Genomic DNA, 18,414 nt, shown 5'->3' with positions numbered 1-18,414 from the left:
GTATAGTGAGAAAGAACGGGTGGCCACATGTTTGTCTACTGATACTTCATCTGTCCCGCATTGCCAGGCTGGGTGGACTTTTCTGTCTCTGCATTTTATTGAAGCCCTGGCTTTCATCCAAGGCCACTTGTGCCAATAGTGATGAGCCAGCTCCTGCATATGAAGCACCCAAGCCTGGGAGCCTGTGAATGACAGCCCCCAAAGCAGCTGCAAGAGAATCAGGGAACATGGATGGGAACAGGGAACATCATCAGTGATGACTGGTTACTGATACAAGAGAGAGATTGTCACATCAAAAAATCAAATATCCAGGGATAAATTTATGGAAAACATGAAAGATACAGAAAAGTCTGTTTTACTCCACTGAAGGACATAGTTAAAATATGCCTAAGTGAAAAACTAGAATATTAAATGTTGTCCAAATTATTCCCAAACGGAATTATAAACATTAAAATGTATTCCTAGTTCAAAACTCAACAGTTGTACTTTTTTAAATTGATTTTATTTTTTTAAATTTACAACAGCGGAATGTATTACAATTCTTATTTTACATATAGAGCACAATTTTTCATATCTTTGTATATAAAGTATGTTCATGCCAATTTATGTCTTTATACATGTACTTTTTACATTACAATTCTTATTACATATTTATATATCACAATTTTTCATATCTCTGTATATTAAGTAGGTTGACACCCAATTCGTGTCTTCACACATGTACTTTGGATAATGATCTCCCCATCACATTCCACCATTCTTGCTAACCCCCTACCCCCTCCCTTTCCCTCCCACCCCTCTTCCCTATCTAGAATTCATTTATTTCTCCCATGATCCCCCTCCCTACCCCACTATGAGTCAGCCTCCTTATATCAGAGAAAATCTTTGGCATTTGTTTTGGGGGATTGGCTAACTTCACTTAGCATTATCTTCTCCAATGTCATCATTTACATGTAAATGCCTTGATTTTATTCTCTTTTATTGCTGAGTAAAATTCCATTGTGTATATATATGCCACATTTATTTTTATCCATTCATCCACTGAAGGGCATCTAGGTTGGCCCCACAGTTTAGCTATTGTGAATTGTGCTGCTATAAACATTGATATGGCTGTGTTCCCGTAGTATGCTGTTTTTAAGTCCTTTGGAGGGGGATAGTTGGGTCATATGGTGGTTCCATTCCCAAATTTCCAAGGAATTTCCATACTGCTTTCCATATTGGCTGCACCAATCTGCAATCCCACCAGCAATGTATGTGTACACCTTTTTCCCCACATCCTCTTCAACACTTGTCTTCATAATAGCTGCCATTCTGACTGGAGTGAAATGATATCTTAGAGTAGTTTTGATCTGCCTTTCTCTGATTGCTAGAGATGCTGAGCATTTTTTCATGTATTTGTTGATTGTATATCCTCTTCTGAGAAGTTTCTGTTCAGGTCCTTGGCCCATTTATTGATTGGATTATTTGTTTTCTTGGTGCTTAGCTGTTTGAGTTTTTTATATACCCTAGAGATTAGTACTCCGATTGTGTGAGGGTTAAAAATTTGCTCCCAGGATGTAGGCTGTCTGATTACCTTCCAGATTGTTTCTTTTGCTGAGAAGAAACTATGTATTTTGATCAACAGTTGTACTTTTTGAACCAGAAAAAAAAATTTTCATCTGGAAAAACAAATATATTCAGAAAACAGAATTTAGGAGAAGAAAAGTGAATCAAGATAAAATCTTCCCATCTAAAATGGTGTGATTGGAAAAATGAAAGAATGAAAGAAAGGAAGCAATGAAGAAAGAGTATAAGAGGAAGGAAAAAAAGCAGACCCAGATACATGGCTAAGAGCATTTTTGTTTTGCTGGGGGCGGGTGTGTACCAGGGATTGAACCCAGGGGCATTTAAACACTGAGCCACATCCCCAATTATTTTTTTATAGACAGGGTTTCTCTGAATTGCTAAATACCTAGCTAAGTTGCTGAGGCTGGCTTTGAACTCTTTGATCCTCCTACTTTACCCTCTCAAGTTTTTGGGATTACAGGCATGTGCCACCGCACCTGGCAAGAGCATCTTTTGAAAAAAGAAATAGACTCCTATGACAGCATATAAAAGTGAACATATGAACATTTTGACTGGATTAATACGCATTCACTGTTTTCATGTAATAAACATCAACACATCACCACATGCCATACACTGAGGGTTTACAGAAAATAAGGAAGGTACTATCACTGCACTCTCTCTACAGATGAGATATGGAAGCTTCAGAGACTGTAAGGGGTTGGCCTGAGTCACAGATCTGATGAAATTTACTCCACCTTTCACTTCCCCCAAAGAGAGAATCAGGCCAAACCCAGATCTTTCATGCAAGTAGAAACTCATGACCACCTCATGACAGGGGTCCTACCATAGACCGTCTCTGTCCTGAATCTGCTGTTTTGCCTATGGTCAATGCTCTCCATGGAGATGTGGATTACAAAATTCACAATGCCTGCCTGGTATTGCCCAGATTCAGATTCATGACCTTCTGGGGATGCTTTTCTTTCTTCATCCAAGGACTTTTGTTAAATGAAGTTAGGGGTGAGAAGACTGCGTCTGAAGGGCTGTATAGGAAATGAAACAGCATGGAAGGAGGGACTCTGCCTTGCTGCCTGGGCTCCACCTGTCCACTCCACAACTCTAGGTATAAGCCCCCACTATCTGGTTGGATCTCTGTCATTTCACCTTCAGTGGTTATAGCAGTGGCTGAAAGAGAGCTTTCTGGTGCAGTTCTACCTCATGGAAGGCACTTGAAAGTCATATGCCAGTGGCTGGGACAGAGAAAGCTTCTCCCAGTGCATAAAGGGGTGAAGCACATATATTTTAGGTCTTCAGACTCCCTGTTTTTGGTACTGAAATATCCATCCATGTACTATACAACAGTAATGATACTGAGGTGATATTAATGAAAACATCCTCTTGCAAATAGAAGAAAGTCCACAGCATGTCAATTCATCTATGTTTTAAAAGCTATGTCCCTTAAGAAAATTGCATACAAGAACTGTCTTACAATCAAGGGCAGAGAAAGGGCAGGGAGTATCATCTGTGAACCCCACTGGGCACCCATCCTAGGTGCACTGGAGTAAGCAGTGCCTCCACTCTATTATGTGTTCTGTTTTGGATTCTGGCTGGTATTTCCACAATTAAGTGTACACCAATATACTTTCAGTCTTTGTTTCATGCAGGTGTCCAAATCTTGCATGGATAGGAGGAGACAGGAATCACTACTTATTTAGCCTCTTGGGAATCTGACAGGGACAGGATAATCCCAGCAACCCATCACTTGTGCACACATGGAGGGAGTGTGCCACAGCCCTGGGCAGTGCCCAGACTCTCCTCACCATCTAAGCAGCAGCCAAGCTTCCAGGATGAGAGCCTAGGTTCCTATTCTCTCTTGTCCATTTCCCAGCAGTAGCTGCAGCTGGATACCTGCAATCCCACCCCATCTCTTCTCTTCAGTCCTCTGAGACCAGATATCCCAGTGCGCACACATAGGCCTCAGCTCCCCATCTGTGGCAGAACCTTCCTGCGTGGACCCCCAAGACAGCAACTACTCAGGATGAATACATGTCACTATTTTATTGAGAAAGGCAGGAGAGGTCCTTATGGGCCAAGGCACCAATGTGTTTGAAAAATAATGAGAAGGAACAAACAAGGGAAGAGTGACGTAAGCCATCTCCACTGGTCTGCTGGTGCTGGCACAATAAGGGCTGGGGGATTATCTGAGGGTCTGGGGCATTACAGGGGAGTGGAGTGAGGAAGGGGTGGCCAATGCAGTTCTGCCTGGCACATACCCTTAGTCATTATGACAACTGTATTGTGTCATGGAGATCGTGTGCAGCCAGGGCACAATGTAGACCTGGAAAGAGCAGTAAGTCCTCTGTAAAAGGAAGAGAAAGGGACAATCAGTGTGTGATTCAGATAACAGGGAAGACGTTCAATCTGAGATGTCAGAATTGGGGTACAGAATGATGGATGTGGAATTCTCAACCCCTATCTCCTTTGCCAGGTTCAATTTTGACATTCAACCAAACTCAATATCTACTCATCACCCTGCCCATTGCTCTAAGTTCACAAGATAGCATGTGACTCTCACCCTAGATCATGTATAAGTCTGTGGGAGCCCCAGGGGTGCAGGGCACAGAAGGCTGTCACTGTCCAAGTTCCCTCCACCTCCAGCACCTGGGCCAGCACCAACAGGTGCAGAGGGAAGAAGTGGGCACAGGAAATACCCCTGAAATAGGGATCAGGGTTGGGGGAAGGTAGACAAGATGAGGGCAGATATCCCCAGGGCCATAGAGAGGCTGGCATTGAGAAAGCAGGGACAGCACCAGAGGCCCCTAATCTGTCCATCATGGCTCTGGGCAGGTGGCCAAAGGTGGGACTAACAGAGCTTTTTCTCTGTCCTCAGCAACCATCCCTGTAGCTATGCCCTCTCCAGGCCAGCAGGCAGCACACTCAAACACAAAAGGGTGTCCTCCTGGGACCCTAATTAGAAGGGAAAATCCGCTGTGTAATTTAAGTTGATCATGTGTACACACATGGCCCCTCCTGCAGCACCCCACATGTGCACAGGTCTGCATCTGCATAAACTCACACACACCCCACATTCACATGTATCTATTCATGTGCTACCACACTCCCCCCACTCATCTACACACACACAACACATGCATCCATCCACATGCATCTCTTGACACTCTCACACATGAGCATACAAACAAGCTCACATGCCCCTCTTCGATAATCAGCCCTGGGCCCACATCAATGACATACCTTGTGCTCATGTAGGTGCTCAATGAAGGGACATTCGGCCAGGTCAGACTGAGACTTAGTACAGGTGGTTCGACCTATCTCCAAATCCAAGTAGTAGTTTGTCCCAGTGACAACCTACAATGAAAAGAATGGAATTCATTTACAACACTCCAGGTCACTTTCACATGTACGCTGTTACTTTATGTCACTGAGTTAATACCTTTACCTAGTGTGTTAGTCAGCTTTTCATTACTGTGACCAAAATACCTGATATGAACTACTTAGAGAAGAAAAGGTTATCTTGGCTCATGGTTCCAGAGGTTTCAGTCCATCATTGCCTGGCTGCGTCCAGGTGAGATCTTCTCAATCCCAGGGGGCACTCAGTTGCCCATGACTATTCACTATGGTGCACTGTCTCAGAGTGAGAGACACTAGCCCCTTGAGGCTACTCCCAGGGAATGCTCCCAGGGCATGCCATGCACAGGGAATGAAGGCTACTCAGGACATGTTGAGTGGTGCCTACTCAGAGAACTCTGAATGGGGTCTATCCTGAGGAAAAATCTGAGACACCCAGTATAAGCATATCGACATGCTCTGAGAAATGTGTCCTTAGAGGATTTCACTGGGTAAATGTCATATTATACATATCAAACTAAGATGGCTACAATGTCACTAGATGATACAATCTTAAGGAACTGCAATGTATATGTAGTCATCCTTGTGGGCACATGACTGCACACCACAGTTGGTGGGACCCTTTGAAATGTCAAGGTCATGAAAACTGGCCAGGAGCTGCTCCAGATGAAAGGAGGCTGAGGAGACAGTGACTGCAGCATACAGGGGCATATCCATCAGTGCACTTCAGCAAATTTAAGTCTGTGAATTAAGTAACTAAATATGACAGTATTAATTCCGATTTTCAAAACTGAATCTTAGATAAGAGAATGTCCAATTTTGCAAGCAAGGTGCGCTGAAATGTTGCTTCTAAAAAGGTCCAGAAAAATAAATGCATATAAGTACATGCATGTACACATGTGTCCTGGAAGAACGAGGACCAAGGAGGAAACTTGGCCTACTATGAGGCTCTAGAGATGCAATGATGTCAAAATAAAAGGTGAAAAGGAAAAAGCTTTTCAAAGATCTTTTTGTGAAGGCATTCAGGGGAGCATCTGTTTTTTTGTCTCCCATCATTTAATAACAGTTCATACTAATTCCAGGCCCTCTCCAAGCTGGCAGTAGGGATCTATAACCAGGGCAGACCCTGACTTTGATCCTGACCTGTAGCCCTGGTGCTCCTTGCCTGCTGGTGGCTGGAAACAGAAATAAAGAACCAGGAGCCCACCTGGAGTGCTAGGCAGGGTGGGTTTCCAGGCTAACCCCGAGTGAGGACAATCCCCAGGACAGGCCCACAAAGGGCTATAGGGCAGTAGAAAATTACCTAGGACAGGGCTTGGGTGAGCAGCAGAGTGTGTAAATTCCCTGGCGGATCAGAACACCGGGAGCCCATAGGCTGCTGAGCTCTCTATAGCAGCAGGCAGTGTACCCAAATGGGAAGCAGCAGCTAGAGGAGCGAGGGAGGGGCTGGGGACGCGTTTGATGCCCTGTGAGGGGCAACTCCTAGGATTCAGGCCTGGGGTGCGAGCACGCACCTGCTTGCGGGCACGCACCACCTTGCGAACACGGCTATAGTAGGGATCATTGTTCTCCTGGTTGTAAACGCTGATGGCGTAGTCAATCGCCTGATGCACGCCCTCCTCTTGCATGTCTGCCTCCTCCAGACTGCCAAGTATTAGTTGAGAGCTCCTGAGTTCGGGTCTTGCGGCATAGCCAGCCACCATGGCTGCCAGAAGGAGCAGTGGGAAGTGCAGGGGTATCGCCATGGTTGGCTGGGACATGGAGCTGTACCTGCAACCGAGCGGAGAGTGATCCAGAGACCCTGAGTACTTAGTGGGCTGCCACAGCACTTTTATCCCTCTCTGGCCCACTGTTCCTCCCCAATCCAGGCTCCCCCTTTTCCTGGCTGGCCCCTCTACCCTGTTCTCCTCTCCTCTGCACTTTGGGCCTCTTACAGTGTCTCCCCTCCTTCCTTATCCCTCCTCATTGTCCCTTTCTCCATCCCACTCAGATTTTCCCTCCCACAATATACTCCATCCTCCTGTATCTCCCTCTCTTGCTTCCTCATCCTGATCCCCCAGTTCTACTCCTGATCCTCCTCCTGAGCGCTCCCAAACTTGGGTCACCTTGGTTTCCACAAAGATGTCTGCTCTTTCTGAGCCCTGAAAAGCATTTGACCTGCCCAGCATGACTTCTTTTTTCTCCAGATAAGGAAAGAGCAATCTTTGCTTCCTGGGGTCATCAGAGGTCAGGGGGCATCTTTAAGCTGTGGGTCAAGGAATGGGAATTGCCAGAGCAAGTATGATATTTCAGACTTGCCAAAAAGAGCCAGCCTGTGTGCCTTGTTCTGGGGCACTTCTTTGCCAAACATAAGTGAGTTAACCTTTATTCATTTTATAAGTTTATAAATTTATTAATTAATGAGTTTCTTAAGAATTCATTAACATTTAATAAGCAAAACTTTGAAGGGCTTCTCCCTAGGTCAGACCACCCAGGGCCTGGAGGTGGAGCATAGGTGACTGACCCTAGACTTGACATTTTAGACTGACTGCCCAGGAGAGACATAACATGAACCATGTGTAATTTTAACTTTCTAGGAAACATTTTAAAAAGTTAAGAAACACAGGTGAAAATAATTTTAATGTTCTATTTAACCTAATATATGAAATGTTATTTTAATGATTCATAGGAGATATTTTACATTCTTTGGTGTATGTGGGTGTTTATGACATTTAGGGTAGACGTTTGTTTAAATTGGCCCCATCTCAAGCACCCAGGGACTATGTGTGGTGGTGGCTGTGCCATGGCACAAGTCAGCTTCAGGTTGTGTAGTTGGGATGTGAGGAGGTGATTAGTAATTAAGATCAAGGAGTCACAGGTGTTCTGTTCAAAATGAAATAGAAGAAGTGAGAGAAAAAGTTGGGTCAGGAAGCCTCTTTGGGACCCAAAACGATGAGAGGTCCTGTCTAGGAGAGACAGAACCAGCAGTGCAACGGCCCTGAGGTAAAGTTGGATTGTGCCTGTTCTAGCAACAAGCAAGGGAGTGGCATGATCAGAAATCTCACCCTAGAGTTTGGTGGATAGTGCTCTGTGGGTGAGGCCTCAGGTGGGAGGGTAGGGAGACCCCTGCCAGGCCAATAAGAGATGGTGAGCAGCAGAGGGAATGAATATCACAGCACAGGTCTACCCCTGCATTCCTCCCTTCCAGGGGCTGCACAGCCAGCTTTGGTTCAATGTTCCTTGCTTGGAAAACTTGCCCTACTTTCAAAAAATACCCCCGAATGAGTTTTGATTTACATACAGTAATTATATGTTGGGATTGAGAAATTTTAATGAATACATGCATGAGAGTTACCCCTCTATCAAGATCTAGAATATTTGCATGATTCCAGTAAGCTTCCTGGTGCCCTTGAAAGGTGAAAAGCTTTGCCGGAAACCCCAGGAGGCACCTGGACCTTTGAAGCACACCCAGAAGGACTGTCTAGGGAGGGGCGAAGGGGTTGGTCAACCAGCATCAGTCCAGACCTGCTGTGTTCTCAGCTAGGTGATGGGTGGGGCTAGGTCAGTAGGAATCCAGCATGAGGTATAAGGAAAGACACCATCTTTCTAACACAAGAGTGCAAGACAGAAGAAACAAGTGTTGATGTAGAAGCTGTAGCAGGTTATCCAGATCTGCTTAAAATAATTGATGAAGGTGGCTACAATGAAAAACACACTTTCAATATGGAAAATACAGCCTTATATTAGAAGAAGAAACAATCTAGACTTCCTTAGCTAGTAGAGAAGTCAATGCTTCACAGCTTCAAAGGGAAGGGTGGCATTCTTATTAAGGGCCTATATAACTATATGACTTTAAATTGAGACTAATTCTCCTTTATGGTTCTAAAAATCTTGGGGTGTTTAAGAATTAAACTAAATCTACCTGTGCCTTAAAAAGCCTAGGTGACACAGGACATCTGGTTCACATCATGGTTCAGTGAGGATTTTAAGCCCACTGTTGAGATCTACTGCTCAGAATAAAAAGATTGCTTCAATATTACTGCTCATTGACAATGCATCTGGTTACCCAAGGGTTCGGTGGAGACACAAAACAAAAATGATTGCTATTCCCCTCCTGCTGACACTGATGCATTCTGAAGCCCATGGATCAAAGAGTTTTTACAAGTCTTATGATATAAAAAAAATAAAGTCTTATTATTTAAACAATACATTTTGTAAGGCTATGACTGCCTTAGAAAGTGTTTCTTTTGATGAAGCAAATTGAAAACCTGAAAAAGGCTTCATTCTAGAGCCTGAACATATGTGACTCTCCTCGGAAGAGGTCAAAATAGCAACATTAACAGGAGTTTGGAAAATGTTGACTCCAACTCTCATGGATGACTTTGAGGGGTCCAAGACTTTGGTAAAGAAGTCACTATAGATGTGGTGAAAATAGAAGAGAACTAGAAATCAGTGGTTGAGCTTGATGTGACTGAATTGCTGCAATCTCATGATCAAACTTGAGTTGATGAAGATTTTTCTCTTCTAGATAGGCAAGGAAAGTGTCTCTTGAGATGAATTCTGCTCCTGGTAAAGATGCCAGGAATGCTGTTGGAATGACAACAAAAGATGCAGAATAACATAGAAACTTAGTTGATAAAGCAGCAGCAGGATTTTGAGAGAACTGCTTCCAGTTTTGAAAGAAGTAGAATGCTGGGTCAAATACTATCATTAGTATGGCATGCTTCAGAGAAATATTTTGTGAAAGGAAAAGTAAATCAATGGGGCCAGCTTCCTGGTTGTCTAATTTTAAGACATGGCTGCAGCCACCCCAGTCTTCAGCAACCACCATCCTGACCAGTCAGCAGCCATCAACATCGAAGAAAGACTCTCCAACAGCAGAAACTGTACTATTCACTGAACATCAGGCCAACCTGTTGATATCAATAAAAATGTGAAGACACTCTGAATAGAAATAATGGCCAACAACAGTCAGTATATATTTTTTAAAGTGAAGATTATTACTATTATTCAAAATATTCTTAAATCTCAGCATTTTAAGAATATCAACAACCCAATTAAAAAGTGAGTCAAAAACCTTACAGACACTTCAGCAAAGAAGCTATACAGATGGTAAATAAGCATATGAGATATGTTGCAAAAGGGAATTTCAAAATAAAACAATAGTAAGACACTACCATATACCTGTTAGGATGGCCAAAATCCAGAGCACAGACATCATCAAATGTGGGCAATCATATGGTGCACCAGGAAGTCTTATTCATTGCTGGATGGAAGGCAAAATACTATAGGCTACTTTGAAAGATAGTTTGGTGGTTTCTTATAAAACTAAACATACTCTTTTGATACAATCCAGCTATCCAGATCCTTAGTGTTTTCCCAAAGAATCTGAAGATGTATTTTCCATATAGGATGGTGGAATGTGATAGACATCATTATCCAACGTACATATATGAAGACATGAATTGGTGTGAACATACTTTATATACAGATATGAAAAATTGTGCTCTATATGTGTAAATAAGAATTGTGATGCATTCCGCTGTCATGTATTTAAAAAATAAAATTAAAATTTTAAAAAAAAACTATACATGGACGTTTATAGTACCATTATTCACTACTGCCAGAATTGGAAAGCAACTCATATGTCCTTCAGTATGATAAAACTGTAGTCCATACAGACAATGAAGTATATTATATTATTCACCACAAAAAGAAGAAAATGAACTTTTAAGCCTTGAAATGACATGGAGGAAACAAATTTATACTACTAGGTGAAAAAGTCAATCTGAAAAAGCTACATATTGTGATTCCAACTATATGACATATATAACATTCTAGAAAAAGAAAAAGTTATGGACATGTTTTAAAAGATCAGGGACTATTATTGAGGAGGAGATTAAGTGGAGCATGTAGTATTTGGGGGGCTGTGAAACCACTGTGTGAGACTATAATGGTGGATACATGTGATTGTATATTTGTCCAAATCCGTAGACTGTGTTTCCTAATGTAAACTATGAACTTTGAATGGTAATGGTGTAGGGATGGAGGTTCATCATTTGAAACAAGTGTACCATTTTGGTGGAGGAGATTGATAATGGGGAGATTGTGAGTTTGGGGTAGGCAGCAACCATATGGAAAGTGTCTATACCTCCCTTCTCAGTTTTGCTGGAACTTAAAACTATTCTAAAAAATGATATCTGATAAAGTACTATTATTTTAAAAATTAAAGTCAAAATAAAAGCAAAATGAATAAGCAAACACAAAAACCTTTCTGTCACCAGAATATTAAGAAAAGTCTTGGGTTGGACATCTTTCTGAAGGGCACAGAGTGGGCTATATACTGCACTATATGTTTTCCTTGAGGAGATGGGTGCAGCACCACCCAGCAGATGTTATTTACATATTGACTGGGGTATCCAGGATCTGGGAGGCCTGTGGAGTTTGACCAACTGACCAAATCCAAGACTTTGGGTAGCAGTGTCCTCTCTGCCTAGTTAGCTCCCATAATGCTGGACTGCTTCATTCACCCCAATTTCTTTATGTATTAATTGCTTAAATAACTTGTGAAGTGGGAATAAATGCATGTTTAGTAAGCAATAAGCGATTTGTACTTTTCTTCATTACATCTCCCCCATTGACTTGCTCACACTGGGGGCATTTGCATATAATAATTGGCAATTGGCTCCATTATAACAAAAATTGGGCAGGAACTTCAAGTAAGGTGACAGCTAGACATTGATCACTATGTTTTGCAATGTGGTCATCAACAGTATTCTTGAAAAGAGCAGCTTTGTTTGAATGGATAATCTGAACACCTGACTGCAGTAGAGTTAGGACAAAGAAAAAAGAAGAGAGTTAGGAACAGCAGTGGGTGGGTTATGTGGACAGGCCTGCATTCACCAGAGGGGCCACTGAGATAGCCATGGGGCAGATTTAGCCAACAGTGCCAAATACTTAGATGTTTCTGAAAAATAAATCAGAAATCTAGATTTTTAATGAGAAGCCAATTATAATTATTCTTTTTTTTTTAATTTTTTATTGTTGGCTGTTCAAAACATTACATAGTTCTTGATATATCATATTTCACAATTTGATTCAAGTGGGTTATGAGCTCCCATTTTTACCCCATATACAGATTGCAGAATCACATCAGTTACACATCCATTGATTTACATATTGCCATACTAGTGTCTGTTGTATTCTGCTGCCTTTCCTATCCTCTACTATCCCCCCTCCCCTCCCCTCCCCTCCCCTCCCCTCTTCTCTCTCTGCTCCCTCTACTGACATTCGTTTCTACCCCTTATATTATTTTTCCCCTTCCCCTCACTTCCTCTTGTATGTACTTTTGTATAACTCTGAGGGTCTCCTTCCATTTCCATGCATTTTCCCTTCTCTCTCCCTTTCCCTCCCACCTCTCATCCCTGTTTAATGTTAATCTTCTTCTCATGCTCTTCGACCCTACTCTGTTCTTAGTTACTCTCCTTATATCAAAGAAGACATTTGGCATTTGTTTTTTAGGGATTGGCTAGCTTCACTTAGCATAATCTGCTCTAATGCCATCCATTTCCCTGTAAATTCTATGATTTTGTCATTTTTTAATGCAGAGTAATACTCCATTGTGTATAAATGCCACATTTTTTTTATCCATTCATCCATTGAAGGGCATCTAGGTTGGTTCCACAGTCTAGCTATTGTGAATTGTGCTGCTATGAACATCGATGTAGCAGTGTCCCTGTAGCATGCTCTTTTTAGGTCTTTAGGGAATAGACCGAGAAGGGGAATAGCTGGGTCAAATGGTGGCTCCATTCCCAGCTTTCCAAGAAATCTCCATACTGCTTTCCAAATTGGCTGCACCAATTTGCAGTCCCACCAGCAATGTACAAGTGTACCCTTTTCCCCACATCCTCGCCAGCACTTGTTGTTGTTTGACTTCATAATGGCTGCCAATCTAACTGGAGTGAGATGGTATCTTAGGGTGGTTTTGATTTGCATTTCTCTGACTGCTAGAGATGGTGAGCATTTTTTCATGTACTTGTTGATTGATTGTATGTCCTCCTCTGAGAAGTGTCTGTTCAGGTCCTTGGCCCATTTGTTGATTGGGTTGTTTGTTCTCTTATTGTCTAATTTTTTGAGTTCTTTGTATACTCTGGATATTAGGGCTCTATCTGAAGTGTGAGGAGTAAAGATTTGTTCCCAGGATGTAGGCTCTCTATTTACCTCTCTTATTGTATCTTTTGCTGAGAAAAAACTTTTTAGTTTGAGTAAGTCCCATTTGTTGATTCTAGTTATTAACTTTTGTGCTATGGGTGTCCTATTGAGGAATTTGGAGCCCGACCCCACCGAATGTAGATCGTAGCCAACTTTTTCTTCTATCAGACGGCGCGTCTCTGATTTGATATCAAGCTCCTTGATCCATTTTGAATTCACTTTTGTGCATGGCGAGAGAAAGGGATTCAGTTTCATTTTGTTGCATATGGATTTCTAGTTTTCCCAGCACCATTTGTTGAAGATCGTATCCTTCCTCCATTGCATGCTTTTAGCCCCTTTATCAAATATAAGATAGTTGTAGTTTTGTGGATTGGTTTCTGTGTCCTCTATTCTGTACCATTGGTCCACCCGCCTGTTTTGGTACCAGTACCATGCTGTTTTTGTTACTATTGCTCTGTAGTATAGTTTGAAGTCTGGTATCGCTATACCGCCTGATTCACACTTCCTGCTTTTTGCTATTCTGGGTCTTTTGTTTTTCCATATGAATTTCATGATTGCTTTCTCTATTTCTACAAGAAATGCCGTTGGGATTTTGATTGGCATTGCATTAAACCTATAGAGAACTTTTGGTAATATCGCCATTTTGATGATGTTAGTTCTGCCTATCCATGAACAGGGTATATTTTTCCATCTTCTAAGATCTTCTTCTATTTCTCTCTTTAGGGTTCTGTAGTTTTCGTTGTATAAGTCTTTCACCTCTTTTGTTAGGTTGATTCCCAAGTATTTTATTTTTTTTGAAGATATTGTGAATGGAGTGGTTGTCCTCATTTCCATTTCAGAGGATTTGTTGCTGATATACAGGAATGCCTTTGATTTATGCGTGTTGATTTTATATCCTGCCACATTGCTGAATTCATTTATTAGCTCTAATAGTTTCTTTGTAGACCCTTTTGGGTCTGCTAGGTATAGAATCATGTCATCTGCAAATAGTGATAATTTAAGTTCTTCTTTTCCTATTTTGATGCCTTTAATTTCTTTCGTCTGTCTAATTGCTCTGGCCAGTGTTTCGAGAACTATGTTGAACAGAAGTGGTGAGAGAGGGCATCCCTGTCTTGTTCCAGATTTTAGAGGGAATGCCTTCAGTTTTTCTCCATTCAGAATGATGCTAGCCTGAGGCTTAGCATTCATTGCTTTTACAATATTGAGGTATGTTCCTGTTATCCCTAGTTTTTCTAGAGTTTTGAACATAAAGGGATGCTGTACTTTGTCGAATGCTTTTTCTGCATCTATCGAGATGATCATATGATTCTTATTTTTAAGTCTATTGATGTGGTGAATAACATTTATTGATTTCCGTATATTGAACCAGCCTTGCATCCCAGGGATGAATCCTACTTGATCATGGTGCACAATTTTTTTGATAAGTTTTTGTATCCGAGTGGCCAGAATTTTATTGAGGATTTTTGCATCTAGGTTCATTAGAGATATTGGTCTGTAGTTTTCTTTCTTTGAAGTGTCTTTGTCTGGTTTAGGTATCAGGGTGATGTTGGCCTCGTAGAATGAATTTGGAAGTTCTCCCTCTTTTTCTATTTCCCGAAGTAGCTTGAAAAGTATTGGTATTAGTTCCTCTTTAAAGGTTTTGTAAAACTCTGCTGTATACCCATCCGGTCCTGGGCTTTTCTTAGTTGGTAGTCTTTTGATGGTTTCTTCTATTTCCTCAATTGATATTGGTCTGTTTAGGTTGTCTATATCCTCCTGACTCAATCTGGGCAGATCATATGACTTAAGAAATTTATCTATGCCTTCACTATCTTCTAATTTATTGGAGTATAAGGATTCAAAATAATTTTTGATTATCTTCTGTATTTCTGAAGTGTCTGTTGTGATATTGCCTCTTTCATCCCGTATGTTAGTAATTTGAGTTCTCTCTCTTCTTCTCTTCGCTAGCATGGCTAAGGGTCTGTCGATTTTGTTTATTTTTTCAAAGAACCAACTTTTAGTTTTGTCAATTTTTTCAATTGTTTCTTTTGTTTCGATTTCATTAATTTCAGCTCTGATTTTAATTATTTCTTGCCTTCTACTTCTTTTGCTGTTGTTTTGCTCTTCTTTTTCTAGGATTTTGAGATGAAGTATGCGATCATTTATTTGTTGGTTTTTTCCTTTTTTAAGGAATGAACTCCAAGCAATGAATTTTCCTCTTAGAACTGCTTTCAATGTGTCCCATAGATTCCGATATGTTGTGTCTGTGTTTTCATTAATCTCTAAGAATTTTTTAATTTCTTCCTTGATGTCTTCTATAACCCATTGATCGTTCAGTAACCTATTGTTCATTCTCCAAGTGATGTATTCTTTTCCCTTCCTTCTTTTATCATTGATTTTCAGTTCCATTCCATTATGATCAGATAGGATGCATGGTATTATCTCTACTCCTTTATATTGTCTAAGAGTTGCCCTGTGACATAATATATGATCTATTTTTGAGAAGGATCCATGTGCTGCTGAGAAAAAAGTGTAACTGCTTGATGTTGGGTGGTATATTCTATATATGTCAATTAAGTCTAGGTTATTAATTGTGTTATTGAGTTCTATAGTTTCCTTATTCAACTTTTGTTTGGAAGATCTGTCCAGTGGTGATAGAGGTGTGTTGAAGTCTCCCATGATTATTGTATGGTGGTCTATTAGACTCTTGAACTTGAGAAGAGTTTGTTTGATGAACATAGCTGCACCATTGTTTGGGGCATATATATTTATGATTGTTATGTCTTGTTGGTGTATGGTTCCCTTGAGCAGTATGTAGTGTCCCTCTTTATCCCTTTTGATTAACTTTGGCTTGAAATCTATTTTATTTGATATGAGTATGGATACTCCTGCTTGTTTCCGAAGTCCATATGAGTGATATGATTTTTCCCAACCTTTCACCTTCAGCCTATGTATGTCTTTTCCTATCAAATGCGTCTCCTGTAGGCAGCATATTGTTGGGTCTTGTTTTGTGATCCATTCTACTAGCCTGTGTCTCTTGATTGCTGAGTTTAAGCCATTAACATTTAGGGTTATTATTGAGATATGGGTTGTTCTTCCAGCCATATTTGTTTATTTATGTTACTAAACATGGTTTGTTTTCCTCTTTGATTATTTTCCCCCCTTTACTGTCCTACCTCCCACTGTTGGTTTTCATTGTTATTTTCCATTTCCTCTTCCTGTAATGTTTTGCCAAGGATGTTTTGAAGAGATGGTTTTCTAGCTGCAAATTCTTTTAACTTTTGTTTATCGTGGAAGGTTTTAATTTCATCTTCCATCCTGAAGCTTAATTTCACTGGATACACAATTCTTGGTTGGAACCCATTTTCTTTCAGTGTTTGAAATATGTTATTCCAGGATCTTCTAGCTTTCAGAGTCTGTGTTGAAAGATCAGCTGTTATCCTGATTGGCTTACCCCTAAATGTGATCTGCTTCCTTTCTCTTGTAGCTTTTAAAATTCTCTCCTTATTCTGTATGTTGGGCATCTTCATTATAATGTGTCTAGGTGTGGGTCTCTTATGATTTTGCACATTCGGCGTCCTGTAGGCTTCTAGGATTTGGGGTTCTGTCTCATTCTTCAAGTCTGGGAAGTTTTCTCGTATTATTTCATTGAATAGATTGCTCATTCCTTTGGTTTGAAACTCTGTCCCTTCCTGTATCCCAATGACTCTTAAATTTGGTCTCTTGATGTTATCCCATATTTCTTGGATGTTCTGCTCATGGTTTCTTAACAGTCTTGCTGAGCTCTCTATGTTCTTTTCAAGTTGAAATACTTTATCTTCATTGTCTGATGTTCTGTCTTCTAAGTGTTCTACTCTGCTGGTAGTATTCTCAATTGAGTTTTTAAGTTGGCTTATTGCTTCCTGCATTTCTAGGATTTCTGTTTGTTTGTTTTTTATAACCTCTATTTCCCTGTATAGTTGATCTTTTGCTTCTTGGATTTGTTTATGTAATTCATTGTTGAAGTGATCTTTCATTGTCTGATTTTGCTGTCTGATGTCTTCCTTGAGACTCCAGATCATCTGAAGCATGTATATCCTGAATTCTTTATCTGACATTCCATCTGCTGCAGCTATTACCTCTTCTAACGTTGAGTTGACCTGCAATGCTTGTGGTCCTTTCTTTCCTTGTCTCTTCATACTGTTCGTGTTCCTTTCTACTTGGTGAAACTGTTGTGCTATTGAATTTTCCCCCTATATATTTATATTGGTCTTGTATAGTTGCAAAGTCTCCCTAGCAGGCGCGGGCGGCGGCTCTGTCCCTCTGCGGGCCGCTAGGCTTGTTCTGTCGGTGGTCACAGTTCTGTCTACTTTGCAGGCGCAGGCAGCAGCACTGCCCCTCTGCAGGCCTCTGGGGCTGTACTGCCAATGGGTCGCAGGTGCGCCTACCTTGCAGGCGTGGGGGGGGGCGGCTCTACCCTTCCTCAGGCCACTGGGCCTGTTCTGTCTCTTGGTTGCAGGTCTGGCCTGTTCTGATGGTGGTCACAGTTCCATCTACCTTGCAGACGCTGGGGGGAGGGGGCAGCTCTGCCTCTCAGCAGGTCGCTGCTCCTCTTCTGCCGGTGGGTTGCAGGCCCGCCTACCTTGCAGGAGTGATTGGAAGCTCTGTCCCGCCGCGGGCCACTGGGCCTTTTCTGTCGATGGTCACAGTTCCCCTACCTGGCAGGCGCGGGGGGTGTGGGGCGGCTCTGCCCCTCAGCAGGCCGCTAGGCCTGCTCCGTGCATGGTCACAGTTCCCTCTACTTTGCCGGCACAGGGGGAGGGGGCGGCTCAGCCTCTCAGCAGGCCGCTGCTCCTCTTCTGCCGGTGGGTCACAGGCCCACCTACCTTGCAGGAGTGATTGGAAGCTCTGTCCCGCCGTGGGCCCCTGGGCCTTTTCTGTTGGTGGTCACAGTTCCACCTACCTGGCAGGCGCGGGGGGTGGGGGGTGGCTCTGCCCCTCAGCAGGCCGCTGGGCCTGCTCTGTGCGTGGTCACAGTTCCCTCTACTTTGCCGGCGCAGGGGGAGGGGGCGGCTCAGCCTCTCAGCAGGACGCTGCTCCTCTTCTGCCGGTGGGTCGCAGGCCCGCCTACCTTGCAGGAGTGATTGGAAGCTCTGTCCCGCCGCGGGCCCCTGGGCCTTTTCTGTCCGTGGTCACAGTTTCTATAATTATTCTTTAACAGTAACAGAAAGTTGCTCCCGAGTCTCTACTCTTCATCTGGAACCTTGATGATGTCACAGAAGGTTTAGAACACTGATTCCAACACCCCTGGAGATGACTTTTCCCTTAAGAATCTCACACCAAAGAATGAGC

General features: G+C 42.1%; 1 protein-coding gene across 1 annotated transcript; it reads right to left on the bottom strand.

The window, feature by feature from the left end:
• Nucleotides 1-3,820: 3,820 nt before the first annotated feature.
• On the bottom strand, nucleotides 3,821-6,659 carry LOC124089277 (cystatin-C-like). Its single transcript, XM_046439270.1, has 3 exons — nucleotides 6,429-6,659; nucleotides 4,801-4,914; nucleotides 3,821-3,904 (listed from the first exon to the last, which is right to left on the bottom strand). Exons 1-3 carry the CDS (start codon nucleotides 6,657-6,659, stop codon nucleotides 3,821-3,823), a joined length of 429 nt encoding a protein of 142 aa, XP_046295226.1.
• Nucleotides 6,660-18,414: the final 11,755 nt, after the last annotated feature.

The sequence above is a fragment of the Marmota monax genome, unplaced genomic scaffold (assembly GCF_021218885.2).
Source record: "Marmota monax isolate L192 unplaced genomic scaffold, Marmota_monax_Labrador192_F-V1.1 WCK01_AAM20220418_F8-fsc00005, whole genome shotgun sequence".
In the NCBI taxonomy this organism is placed as follows: Eukaryota; Metazoa; Chordata; class Mammalia; order Rodentia; family Sciuridae; genus Marmota; species Marmota monax.
Note: the sequence above shows the minus strand (reverse complement) of the source record. Positions and strands in the feature narration are given on the sequence as shown.